Source organism: Merops nubicus, unplaced genomic scaffold (assembly GCF_000691845.1).
Source record: "Merops nubicus isolate BGI_N331 unplaced genomic scaffold, ASM69184v1 scaffold38127, whole genome shotgun sequence".
NCBI lineage: Eukaryota > Metazoa > Chordata > Aves > Coraciiformes > Meropidae > Merops > Merops nubicus.
In genome coordinates this window covers 1-11,998 of record NW_008620294.1, presented here as the reverse complement: position 1 = coordinate 11,998, position 11,998 = coordinate 1, and the positions used below count along the sequence as shown (strand labels likewise).

The 11,998-nt window shown below is 44.7% G+C and overlaps 1 protein-coding gene across 2 annotated transcripts; it reads right to left on the bottom strand.

Annotated features, from left to right (window-relative positions):
- Positions 1–1,660: 1,660 nt before the first annotated feature.
- NCLN (nicalin) lies at positions 1,661–9,948 on the bottom strand. Of its 2 annotated transcripts, XM_008944073.1 has the most exons (15): positions 9,758–9,948; positions 9,399–9,543; positions 8,678–8,772; positions 8,362–8,442; positions 8,059–8,162; positions 7,553–7,641; positions 7,234–7,373; positions 6,760–6,938; positions 6,457–6,544; positions 6,330–6,368; positions 6,053–6,216; positions 5,356–5,409; positions 5,187–5,265; positions 3,725–3,824; positions 1,661–1,738 (listed from the first exon to the last, which is right to left on the bottom strand). In XM_008944073.1, exons 1-14 carry the CDS (start codon positions 9,875–9,877, stop codon positions 3,765–3,767), a joined length of 1,437 nt encoding a protein of 478 aa, XP_008942321.1. In that variant the 5' UTR covers positions 9,878–9,948; the 3' UTR covers positions 1,661–1,738; positions 3,725–3,764. The 2 variants fall into 2 exon arrangements, with proteins under 2 accessions (XP_008942321.1, XP_008942319.1); XM_008944071.1 differs by lacking the exon at positions 1,661–1,738 and having other exon boundaries at positions 3,540–3,824.
- Between the last annotated feature and the right edge of the window lie 2,050 nt (positions 9,949–11,998).

Sequence of the window (11,998 nt, the reverse complement as noted above, 5' to 3'; positions counted from 1 at the left end):
AAATTCCGTTCTGTCTTTCCTCTGAGCACTGATACAAGGGTGGAGTTCACATTGCACAGAAATAGTTACTTCATAACAACGAATCACCTCTCTTATTTGGGAGGTCAACTACAACAGTCCAAACTACTCACACACAATCCCCGTTAGTGCCTGTGTGGGTGGGAGTGGACAGAAGCAATGAAGAGCTTCAGTGCTCAAACCCTGTTGGAAAACCAGATTTTTGTGAGCTGCAGACCTTGACAGCACCAGGACAACATGTAAAGTCAGGCAGATAGCAAATAAAATTGTTCTGTGGCTAGAAGCATCAACTGCTAGCCACTTATATGTGATGCTTTCCATGCTTCTTCCTTCCAGGCCAGACAAACTCCTGATAAAAAGGATAGGTAAGAAAAGGGGCAGCAAGAATCAGCTACACAGAGGTCTTCTGTAGTGTTGTAGCAAACTTTTAATTCTACCAGAACAGCACCTGGATTTCTGTCTTTGTGTGATGCTGGTGAGAAAACTGATCAGATATGCTGCAGTACGGATCAGCACCAGTTTTCTTGGTTTTTTTTTGTGGTTTGTTGTTGTGGTTTTTTTGGGTTTTTTTTCAGTTCCTAGAATAGCGGGGTCAATTTACAAGCTTCTCTGTCAACTGCCCAAACGAAAGAGCAATGTGAGAACACTAAGTTCACTCCCAGGCTGGGCACTGTGTACCAGCAATGAGAAAGCTGGAATTTGACTCTCTCAGATTTGAGTACACCATGTTTCAGTGCACATGCACTTTGATCAAAAGCATAAACCTTTATCTGTAGTAAAAAATACTTTCTATATCAGCCAGCTAGAGATACACAAAATGCATCCAGATTATAGGGCCAGTTACCCTCATGTGGGAAAGGATGATCCCAACTGACCTTCAGGTTTATGAATTCCCCTCATTTATCATTACTCACCTTTCTTTCAGAAAGCTGCCACTGGCTTCTAGCACTGCATCAGTTCATTGTTAAGACCACAAGGAGCTGAAGTGTTTAGTTTAACGCTACAACCTTCACAGGACATAGCTGCAACCACACTGGGTTGCCTTGGTGCAATCTGTTGACTCTGAACTTTGAGCTCCTCATGTGGAAGACCAAAGGCTGACAGTCTTCACCACAAGCAGAATGCTCCAGGCTGTTTCTGTTCTCTCTTGTCCACAACTTGCAAATTTTATATGCATCAAGTCAGTCTGCAGCAGGATTGCTAATCATTTTGGGTTTATTCTATTTTTCCCAGTGAAGTAACTGAATTTAATTAAGTGTGGTTAAGTAATCTGCTGGACTGAAGGGAACACATCTTCTCCAAATGTAACATACTGGAAAGATACAATACAGCTGGTGGCCTCTGAAACTACTTCCAGACATTCAGAACCTACAGAGAAGTTCTTCAGATAGCCACTGTAGCGTGCATGCTCTGAACCTACACTGCCCAGAACATACACCTTCCCATAGCACAACATAAGCAGTTTCTAAGGGCACAGCATAAAAGCCAGTGGGAAACAATGAAGGCTTGTCTTCCACCCATTCCAGCAATTTCTGAAGTTATTACAAATTCATTTGGCAGAGAGTGTCACAAACACTTCATGCATGCAGAGAGGTAATTTAAATAAGCACTCAAAAGATCAGAAAAAGGCAAGTTTCCCTGTAGGGTGGGTATTTTAGGAGTGCGTGGTACCATGCCACCTGCTGATAGTACAGTGAGCCACTGACATCAGCATGCTCTCCTGGAAAAAAAAAGACCCTTTACAGAACAAGTTTCTACACATTTAAAGCAGCAGAAAGCACACATCATGGGGTAATAGTCTCCTCCTTGGAGTACCACAGCAAAAGACAGATGGATAGAAATCAGTGCTTTGGTTCCCATCCACAGGACGACGACAGGGACTAGCCACAACCACCCTTTTTCTAACAAGGGTGCACACAGCAAGCTGAGGTGCGGACAAGGATACACAGCTTGAATCTTCCTTACATACAACAAAAGGGTACATCTTCATTCAAACCCACAGGAGCTTTTCAGCCTCTGTAAAAGACGCTATTTTTGATACAAGTAGTCACTTTTAAAAAAGGTAGTCACCGTGGCCTGTGACGAGACCTTGTGCATAGAACACATTGCAGAAAGGGCTCAAACGCTGCTGAGTGGCAGGACAGCAGTGTTCATCAGGACATCTCCTGAACTGCAACTAGCCTAGGACTTGTAGTCAGGATCTTGATATATTTTCCAGAACCTGAGGTAAACAAAGTGCAATGCTGCCCAGAAAGGGCATTCAGCTCTCACCAGAAAGCGGTGACAAGTATCCTGCTTACCTTGGACAGTGGAAATCAGGAAAGATTTAAGCTTAAGATGATGACAATTCTTGAGCAACTGGTTACCTGGCCCTCTCAATCTTTGCACAGCACTAGCAACCTTTTTGGACAACTACGTAGCTCTCCCCCTCCAGAAGCATCAGCAAACTAAAAATACGGCTTGCTCAAGGATAAAAGTAACATAGAAAGTGTGTTCTAAGACACACTCTCTTAGGTACAGTTCTAGAAACAGCCATGTTTAAAATGACATTCATAAAACTTTTTTTTTCTTTTGCTTTTTAATGGCTAAGTGACCTGCCTCCATACATACCAGAGGCAGCACACTGAAAGGACAGCAACAAGCACTTTGGGAACTTGCTCATATGTGCAGGCAAGGAACAGTGTTTCCAGAAATAACAGAGCTGAAAAACATGAAATGGGACCCTGAGATGCAGGTGAAAATGGGAAAATACCCCACAATCCAGAACCCACCTGGGAGTGAAAATTGAGGAATGAAGATTGAAGGGATTACAGATCAGAGATCAGCAGGAGCTGGGCTGCTCTTGCTATTAATATAACCATCTTGTTTAAATACATGGAACAGCACAGAACACAATCCTGCAGCATTTGGGACTGTAAAACACCTCTTCAAAACCCAAGAGTTTAGCACAAAGTGGTGACAGCTGTAAACTGTTCAAGGACCATACACTTTTAAGAGAAATCAGGTACACAGCAAAATGCACCCTCCACTAGAGATGGCAGGGAACCTGTCCTGGTGAAAACCCCAATGCAAGGAACCCGTTTTAACAATCTTCCCTCATTCTGTCCATACCAGACAAGATCATTTACAGTTTCCCCTCCTAGAAGGGAATGAGTTATTGCACAGTCTGAACAAAATGCAAGAAGGTGCTTTCTGCAGACATTGTTTGCTCAGCACACCTTCCTAAAGCCAGGCAGTGAACTTAAGGAAGAACTGTCATAAGAAAACATGCTAATAGTATTCTCTTTAATTTGCATGTGCACTTTCTCTTTTAAACCACTGCTCCAAGTCCTGTTTTTGCTGAGCAGAGATAACATGTCATTCTACTCTGTAGTTCAGTTCCCAAGTTGGCTGTGTGGCATGTGTCCAAAAAGGTGCTAGGCTTGGTTTTACACCCATAGAAGCTGCTCAGAATCAGCCCTTCAGTGTTCAAACAATCTTCAGGAACTACTGAAGTCTCTGAGCCTCTCCCTAGCCAAAAAGCAAAGGAACACAGACATGGTGTAAGTCAGGGGAAGAAGGTGAAGGAAAGCACTTAAAAAGGTGCACAAGTGTTAAAATTCTCTTTTCTTTCTGCCTTCCTCCCCTCTACAGAGTAGCAAAGAGGAGACAAAGGAAGAGAAACAGCAAGATTCAGTGGAAGCCAGAAGGTTCCTGACGGGCTCACCGATGGCTCAGTGCTGCTGCATGAGTGATGGCTCATTGCTTCACTGCTGCTTGGTTTTAACGGATAATCTCTGTATCATCTTGTAAAGGAGACCAAAGTGCTGGAAGCAGAAAGAAAATAAGTAACCATGATTCCTTATAAATTCTAATAAAATGACTGTGTTCTACACAAAAAGAAAACTTACTGGAAGGCTTAAAACAGCACAAATATGCAAATGCAATACCCTGTTTGGATCATCCACTAGCTCTCACATCCTGAAGACAGAGTTGGTGAATAAAGAGGAATTACTACAGTTAAGCCAGTTACTTGGAACTGCATAGAAAATGATGGCTTGCAGAAGTGTTTGTGCAGGCCTCTATCATCCCTATTGTGAAGACACAAACACTTATTAAAAAATTTTTACATTTTTTAAATGCAATTCTGTTCCTTCTAAAGGGGAGCAGAAAGCTTCAGATTTCAACACACACAATACTGGTCACTACAGAAACACTCCTGCTGGCAGTTTCAGAAATGTAAAAACATACCAGCAAACACAGCGTTCTCAGTAGCTGACATTCCTTTAACTGATTTTCTCTTTCACTATTTCACCAGTGACTTACAAATTCACTTAATTTCTCTTTTGATTCTGCTTTGATTGCGTTTTGATTTGATAATAGCTACTTCAGATATCTAACAGATATAACAAGATCCAGGCTTCAGATCATTTGTAATAGCAAACGCAAATAAGATAGCTGACAAAAATCAAAGTGTATGTTTTCCCTCCCATTTATGTTGTCATATCAGATTTTTAAATGCATGTTCTTTTCCCAAACAAACACAAATAACATAGAGAAATGAAAATTTACATTGACATAAAATGCTTCCCTTTCATTTGTGTTCTTTAGAGAATGCAGCCAGAGTCTGAAGCCCAGATCACAGTGGCTTTTATTAACACTTAAACAAAACTACTAAATTTAAGCTGGTGGCCAAGGCATGGAGTATCACGTTTCCAGGACTACAGACACAGGATGTATTTATGGCTTCATTGAAAGAAAAAAAACAACACTGAAGATGCATTGCAATTTCAGACACCATAAGGATCTCTTAACATTCCTAACTTAGTATAGGCTGCAAGCCATTATCATTACAGCAGATTCTAGTTACCTTGAGACAATCCAGTCTGAAGCTGTTACAAAACCAAAATAGCTTAACAAGCGAGTTGTTCAGGTCCTTGACCAAAGGAAGGAGCTCTATAAAATAGTTTTGCACTAGAATGGCAAGAGATTGCCTTCAGCACAGGCAACTGAGATACTGAGAAACATACACATCAAAACAGCCAGCCATTTTGGATTACTGCTTTTAGAGTGGGGTGGCATTACTGTTCCAGCTTTGGTGCCAGGACTGTCAGCACCAGTTACTGTAGCTAACATTATTTATTACGAAAGTAATACATCTGTCTCCTGCTTCACTTGTCTTCTCTTACCTGCACTGCAACATAGGCAACACCAAGGTAGGCTGCAATACAGACAGCCAGAAGCAGGTCAAAGATTGCTGGCTTGACCCTGCAATATAGAAGGAATGCATGAAATTGCTACAGCACATACTGCCACAGAGTGAGACAAAAACCCAACATGGCCAAGGGAATTCCATACCTGTATGCATTCATCACCTGCTTCAGCTGGTCATAGAAAACAAACTCAGGGTCCCTGTGAAAAGAATAATTTCTTCATTTTATATTACACCTCCTGACACTGTAGTAAGGACACCCCAGACCCCAGTTCCCAAGGAGTTCATCCAACCAGAGACAGGTAAGCACGACCACCCTGTACAACAGTTTTGAGCTGATTTTAGTTGTCAGGTCTTTCTTTTCCTACAATCAAGCCTAAGGAGACAATTCAGACCACACACGGTTGAGCTGTCTCAGGCAAGGCACGTGGCAGATACCTCACTGGGTTCATTAAACTGCTCCAGCCCAAGCAGGTTAGACAGGAAGAAGGACAGAAGCTGCCTTTTTGCAATAAAAGAAAGCTTTCTAGGGGAACTTGGTCTCCCTGCTGCATTCCGATGAAGCAGCACTCAAGAGTGAGAAGAGTAGAACCAAAACAGTGAAAAAAAGAAGCTCTTCAGACAGAGGGAGCTGCTGGGACCTGTTACTGTCCTGCAAGAAATGATAAAGAGCTTTCTCTGGAAGAACAGAGAGCACAAACTAAAACTGACAGGAGACCAGAAGTAAGCACTCACTTCTAGCTACATGCCAAGATGCCAGAAAAGCTGCAGCTCAGAGACAAAATTCCTTGGAGAGGAAGCCAGTTTGCCTGCCCTGGCTGGTTCTCTCATCTCTTTTCTTACCGTTTGTCTGCCTTTACATGATGCTGTTTGACATCCTTCAGGTAGCGACCCATATAATATTCTAAGGTGTTGAGGAAGGTGCTGTCTTTATCAATCAGCTGGGCAGCCCTGGGCTGACTGCTCAGCCAGTCCATCACTGATTCTAGTTGTTCCTCCTGGATCTCCTGCAGAAAAATACCGCCAAAGAAAGGGAGTCAACCACACATACGCTGAGACAAGACCTCCCTCCCAGACTCCCGATTCCTTGCCACGGGTTACAAAAATGCACTGTGCTCACCATCTGATCTGTGAAGATCTGCAGATCTGCAGGTGCTCCCTGCAAGGAAAAAAAAAAAAAATTGGTGACAGCAAGCTTGGTTGGGCAGGACAAATCTGGCTGGCACTGCACGATGGGCAGCTCTTACCTTGTCTGTTAGGTTGTAGATGACCCGTGTCAAAGCTTCAGCAATGATCCTGGTATTCCTGGTTAGTGCCTTAGTATCTATTCGTGCCCTAAAGCAGAAGACAGAATTCTGGACTTTTTAATGGGATCACCTTCCTCTAGAAAGCACCATCTTTCACTGTACCAAGCATGAGCCTGAATCCAGAGCCTAACTCCCAGTGTTTTTTCACCCATCCTGTGGCCATAAGAACAGCACAAGCTGTCACGAGGCCAATTGGTGTTTACGGACTGGATTACAGCTGCAGCCCTCTCTAGGGCCTCTAACCTCCTATCCATGATGCTGTTGCGCAGGCTGTCCCGGTGGCTCTCCAGATGGGAGACGGTGAATGCTGGCAAGCGTCGGATTGCAAAACGCTCATGCTCCCACGCCAGCATGTCCTCAGCCAAGTTTATCTTCTTGTGCACCATGGAAAACTTCACCTCTGGGAACTGGCTGGCCACAACCTGAGGAAAAGGACAAGCCATCCAGGGTGTCACGCTGCCCACTGCGTAGTCCCATCTTGCACTGCCCAGTCCACCTAGACCCATTTTTTTGTGTTCCAGAAGGTAAATATACTTCCACCTATAACGTGCAGTTATCGTCATTAAAAAATCATTTTAATGTCAAAAAGGCCATTTTAATGTCACTACAGGGTAGCTTTTGCAAGCAACAAGTCATAAGGAAGTCCACTGGAAAATGCATCAAGCTTACTCTGCTTCAAGTCCAAAGTTCCCATCTACCTAAAATGCTTTTCATTACCATCTCCAGTTCTCTCAGAAACGCATGCTGCAAGGTCCCTTCCTTGGGAGGTTTTGAGACATGGAGATGAAGACTATTGCCTCGGCCCAGAGTATCAAGGCAGAGAACAAATGCTACGTTGTCCTGCAGCAGGCTGGAATCTGGAACAGAAAAATCCAAACCTTTATTGCTATGTTTAGTGCTAGAAATTCCATCCCAAAAAAGCAAGGCCCACACAAGGAGATTCTCATAGGAGGACTGACATACTAGACACTTAACATAGGTCCTATTGACAGAGGCCTTGCCACAGAACTTGCTGGAATGCCTGCCCCTTACTCACCAGTGTGGTCCAAGTTGTCTTCCAGCCACCGCTTGGTTCCTTGATAATTAAACTTGCCACCTCCAGATGCAAAGAAGAGCAAGTTATACCTGCCCATCAAAGATGACAGGAAAGTGTTAACATGCTGCACTCCATGGCTACAGAACTCCTTCACACAGCAGTGGAGGTATGATCACCCAACATTCAAGGCAAACTGTCCATTAACAAACACCTCCTACACACCACAAACAAAGGTAACAGCAGCACAGGGTAAAAGCAAGGAGGTCCCAGCGCTTGAGGATAGAATCTACTTCCCACATCATTCTTTCCACTTGTCCCTAAGCTTAAGCAGAGCTACATCAAAGGAACCAAAGGAAGGAGCTTGGCCACTGACAGCAGCTGTACTCAGAGGAAAACAAAACAGAGCAAAGGAAGTAAAGAACTGCCTGTCTACAGGTCTGGAGCAACAGCCGTTCTTATCTGATCTCAGCTACACCCATGCAACCAAGAATAGGGTGGGTTCTTACCCAGCATGTGTACGTCTGTAGGTGTAGAGCCGGGAAAACAGCCTGGCTAGTTCCAGTAGCACTGAGATACCACTGCCATTGGAGTCAGCACCGTGTGACAGCCACTGCAGGACAAAGTGGGACAGAGACAAGGTGAGAACCCTACACCTATTCTCACACACCAGAACAGCCTTCAAGGTAACACACCACCATGCTTCACTTATAACTGCCCCACATCTTTAAAGCCATGAAAAAACATAGGAACAGAGGCTACATGGGGAAAAAAGACAGGAACCGAGAACTTCAAGAAGAAAGAATACTCACTGGAGCCACTCCAAAAGAATCATAGTGGGCAACTATCACCACAGTCGGTAAGTCTTCTCCCCCCAGCCCCGTTAGCCTTCCCTGCAGAGGAAAGAGATGTCGCTCAGCACCACCTCTTGTGCGCCTGTACAAAGACAGCCCAACTTCTATAAGCCTACCAGGTCCACAGTGGCCTCAGTTCCAATGACTCCAGATACCTGTCAGAGACCACCCTGACTTCCCCTATCAGTCCAAATGTCAAATGTCTGATGAAGTCCTAATAAGAGAAGGTATCTCATCAACGTTGTCAGTTTGAATCCAGTTGTATACAACTCACCTCCACACTGGGTATGAGCCAGTCATTGATAGCTTTGCTTTGGGCTCCACTGGTCACCATCTGGAAGCCATTGGCAGTTGCTGTGTGCAGCAGAACTAGAGCAAAAAAAAAAAAAAAATAGGTATACCTGGGGAAGTTTAATCCCTTTATTTGCCTCACTTTGGAGAGATCAGCTTTGAACCATTTAAGACTTCTCACTTGTCGCTTGTGTTTATGCACTGACACGGAATCTTGGAGACCATGCATTTTCTTTCTGTACTGAAAACACAGTATTTTGAGCTGTCTAAACCAAAAACTTTTCTCCAGCAGTCCTAAACTTAATCATGAGCACAGGTCAGTAAGATAGTGAAGTTATTTACAGGGAAATACATGGAAGTATTGAACTGACTTGTGGTGAGACAAAAAGCTTCAGCTTCTACCAACACACTGTAGTCACTTACCACCTTCAATGTTGGTTTTAACCTGAGTTTTCCTTTATATTTTACTTGCAACAGTGTGAAGCTGAGAACTCAACTCCATGCAATTGTACTTCCAAAGAGCTAAATAACACCTTCTGTAATACTGCATTGTTCTTCCATTAAATCTCAAAGCACTTTAAGACAGAAGAAACACGAAGGCAACAGAACACTGGTTCATGATGCACATGGCACAGCAGACTGCTCCTAGAGGTGGGATCAGGCCTGTCTCCCTCTAAACCTTTCCCCCACTTGTTGGAACTCACCTTCTGCAGCCGAGGCAGAACCCTGCGATGCAGAAGCAGCCCGTGTTTGTTCGTAGATAGACAGCAGCTCCTCATCTTCCACTGCAAAGTAGACTGGCACAATGGTTTCCATAGCAAGCATTTCTGGTTCTATCTCCATGAATTGCTGATGATTTAAATAAGACACAAAATTAGAATCTGCTAATCATTCAAGAGGGCAGAAAAAAAAATCAACAACCAAAGCAAAGGAAGTTAAATTCTCAAATCTGAATGTGATTTGCTGTACACTATAGCAGAAGCGTTCAGTCCTGCAGCAACCCAAGCCTCTCTCCCTCCCCAACACATCGCACAGAAGAGAAAGAGAACTCTTTTTTTTTTACCCTTACAACATCCTGTGGGACAGAAGAGATGGACTGTGGCAAGATGATCACCACAGCACCAGCTGACTGGCGGAGAGCCTTCTGGTACTGCTCATAGGAGAAATCCACCAGCCGCATCATGACACAGCGGCGGCTCAGGACGTCTGCTTCTATGGTACGGGCTTCTGTGTTAAGCACTGCACTCCTGGTGCCTGTGTGGAGAGAACAAGAGGTTTCATAAGTGATTTTACCACTTCCTGTTTGCTTGAGCCTAGCTCCTTCTCAGAATAGTCTTGGTGACAGTCTGATGAACTTCTGAGCAGCCAGGACCTACAGAGAGCTAAATTCAACTCTTCCACCTCATCCAAGAAGGAACCGAGATCTGTGTTTTTTCCTTGCAGCCATCAGAGCAACATCCGTGCAGCCATGTCCTGCCAGGCTCCCCTTACTCCAGCACTACACAGCCTCGACCACCTTCCAGTCTTCCTTCCCACCACAGCCACGTGCTGCCTGTCCACTCGCCCGGACCCAATGCCTGAAGGCAGCAATACCTCTTGAGAAAGCCTGACCTCTTGCGATGCATCCTCCAGCCACAGGATTGTGTCCGCAAGCAGAGGGCACAAGCTGTACAGAACCACTCTGTGAACGGATGCAAGGCTACCCCATGTCCAGCCCACGGTCACCCCCCAGTATGTTTCTGTGGCTGAGGGAATTACAAATGAACAGGCTGCTTCTAACTGCTCGCTCTCTCCTGCTCTGCTTCAGCATATCAAATTCCCCACACAAAAGTCTAATCCTTTGGGAGAACAACAGTCTCCAAGTGAGGACCACAAGGACATCTTGTATAGAGACATTCAAAATCCATCTTACAATTCATAATGCTCCAAATCCAATTTCTTCTAGAACTCTGGCACCTACACTGAAGACTTCATCACACTGGTCCCCATGCAGCCAGGGAAGGAGCAAGGCGCTCCACAAGACACGTCAGCCTGTGCCAAATAGAGGCATTGCTAGAGGTTAGATTTCAGCCTGGCTTAACTTTAACATTACTTTGGTCTCATCAAAGGACAGATCACCTGGACAAGAAAAATCTGTACTTCCACTGCACAGTATCAGTGAGGGCCATATATACAGAAATGGAGTTAAGGCACAATCTAAATTCACCACACAGAGCTCATACGCTGTCTAACAAACATTGCCAGCAGCCACCCTCATGGCCCAGCCAGAGAAAAACAATCTATAGTGAGGATAATCTCTCCACCATTCCCTAAACCAACAACATATAAACACAGTAAAGTGTGGATACAGAGTTCTGCTTCCAGCACAACCCCCTGACATCCAAGTAGAGCAGACACAACAGCATTTTCTGACAGCACAGCATGACAAGTTGACTTTATTCTAGTTTCTCTACAGAGAACTGAATAATCATTCACTTACAATCTAAAGAACTCTACAGAATAAACAGCATCAGAGAAAGTCCAGGTAGTTCTTCAGATGATCTATGACTGATATTAACCTTGTCCCTGCAAGTAAAGGCTCAGCAGCAATCTCTATTTGGTCATTCTGGAACAGGAAGAGTCAGCCATGGCCAGAACACATGCCCTGATCCAGAATACAGTATCTACAGAAGACTCAGAAACTACACTTGATTCTGGGTTTGGGAGTACTGGGGGGGTGGAGAATGAAGGTTACAACATTTCAGCGATTTGAAGATCACGCTGTTTCTGACTCAAAGAAACATGTTGCACAATCAGCATCCTGGTAGCAACAGAAGAGAGTAACTGGAAATCAATCACAAGATAAAGGAAGAACTGTAAAAGAAAGGACTCTCAATGAGGAGACACTGTAGGAATACACACTGCTAACTGAAACTAAAGAAGAGGCTGAAAAGCAAAGAAGAATCAAACTGACAATACAGGAGTTAAAGCCAAGAGATCAAAACTGGGCTCATAAACAGTTCACCAGTATGCAAATGGTCCGCAGCTGGACTACTTGAAAACACATGGGAGTTCACTCCACAGAGAGGAGCCTGCAAGGACATAGCAGGGTCCCTGGCCACCTCCAGGTCACCGAGTGGGAGCACCTTCCTGCTCGTGCAGAGGCCTGGCAGTAAAACTCAGCCAAACAGGCCCCACCCGTGGCCTCCCCTGGGTCTAAACCCGGACCCAGGCCCCGCTGCAGCCTCCGCTGGCCCTCCAAGCTCTCCTGCAGCTTCTCTTGGGCTGGGTCGCCCTCCCCAGGCCGGCCGCGGTTTCGCGGCCT

Coding starts and splice junctions, on each gene's coding strand:
- NCLN (XM_008944073.1), bottom strand. CDS start 9,877: ATGATGCGGCTGGTGGATTTCTCCTATGAGCAGTACCAGAAGGCTCTC. Junction 7,642..8,058: donor TACAGACGTACACATGCTGG/GTAAGAACCCAC, acceptor TTTGATGGGCAG/GTATAACTTGCTCTTCTTTG. Junction 5,266..5,355: donor CAGGTGATGAATGCATACAG/GTATGGAATTCC, acceptor TCTATATTGCAG/GGTCAAGCCAGCAATCTTTG.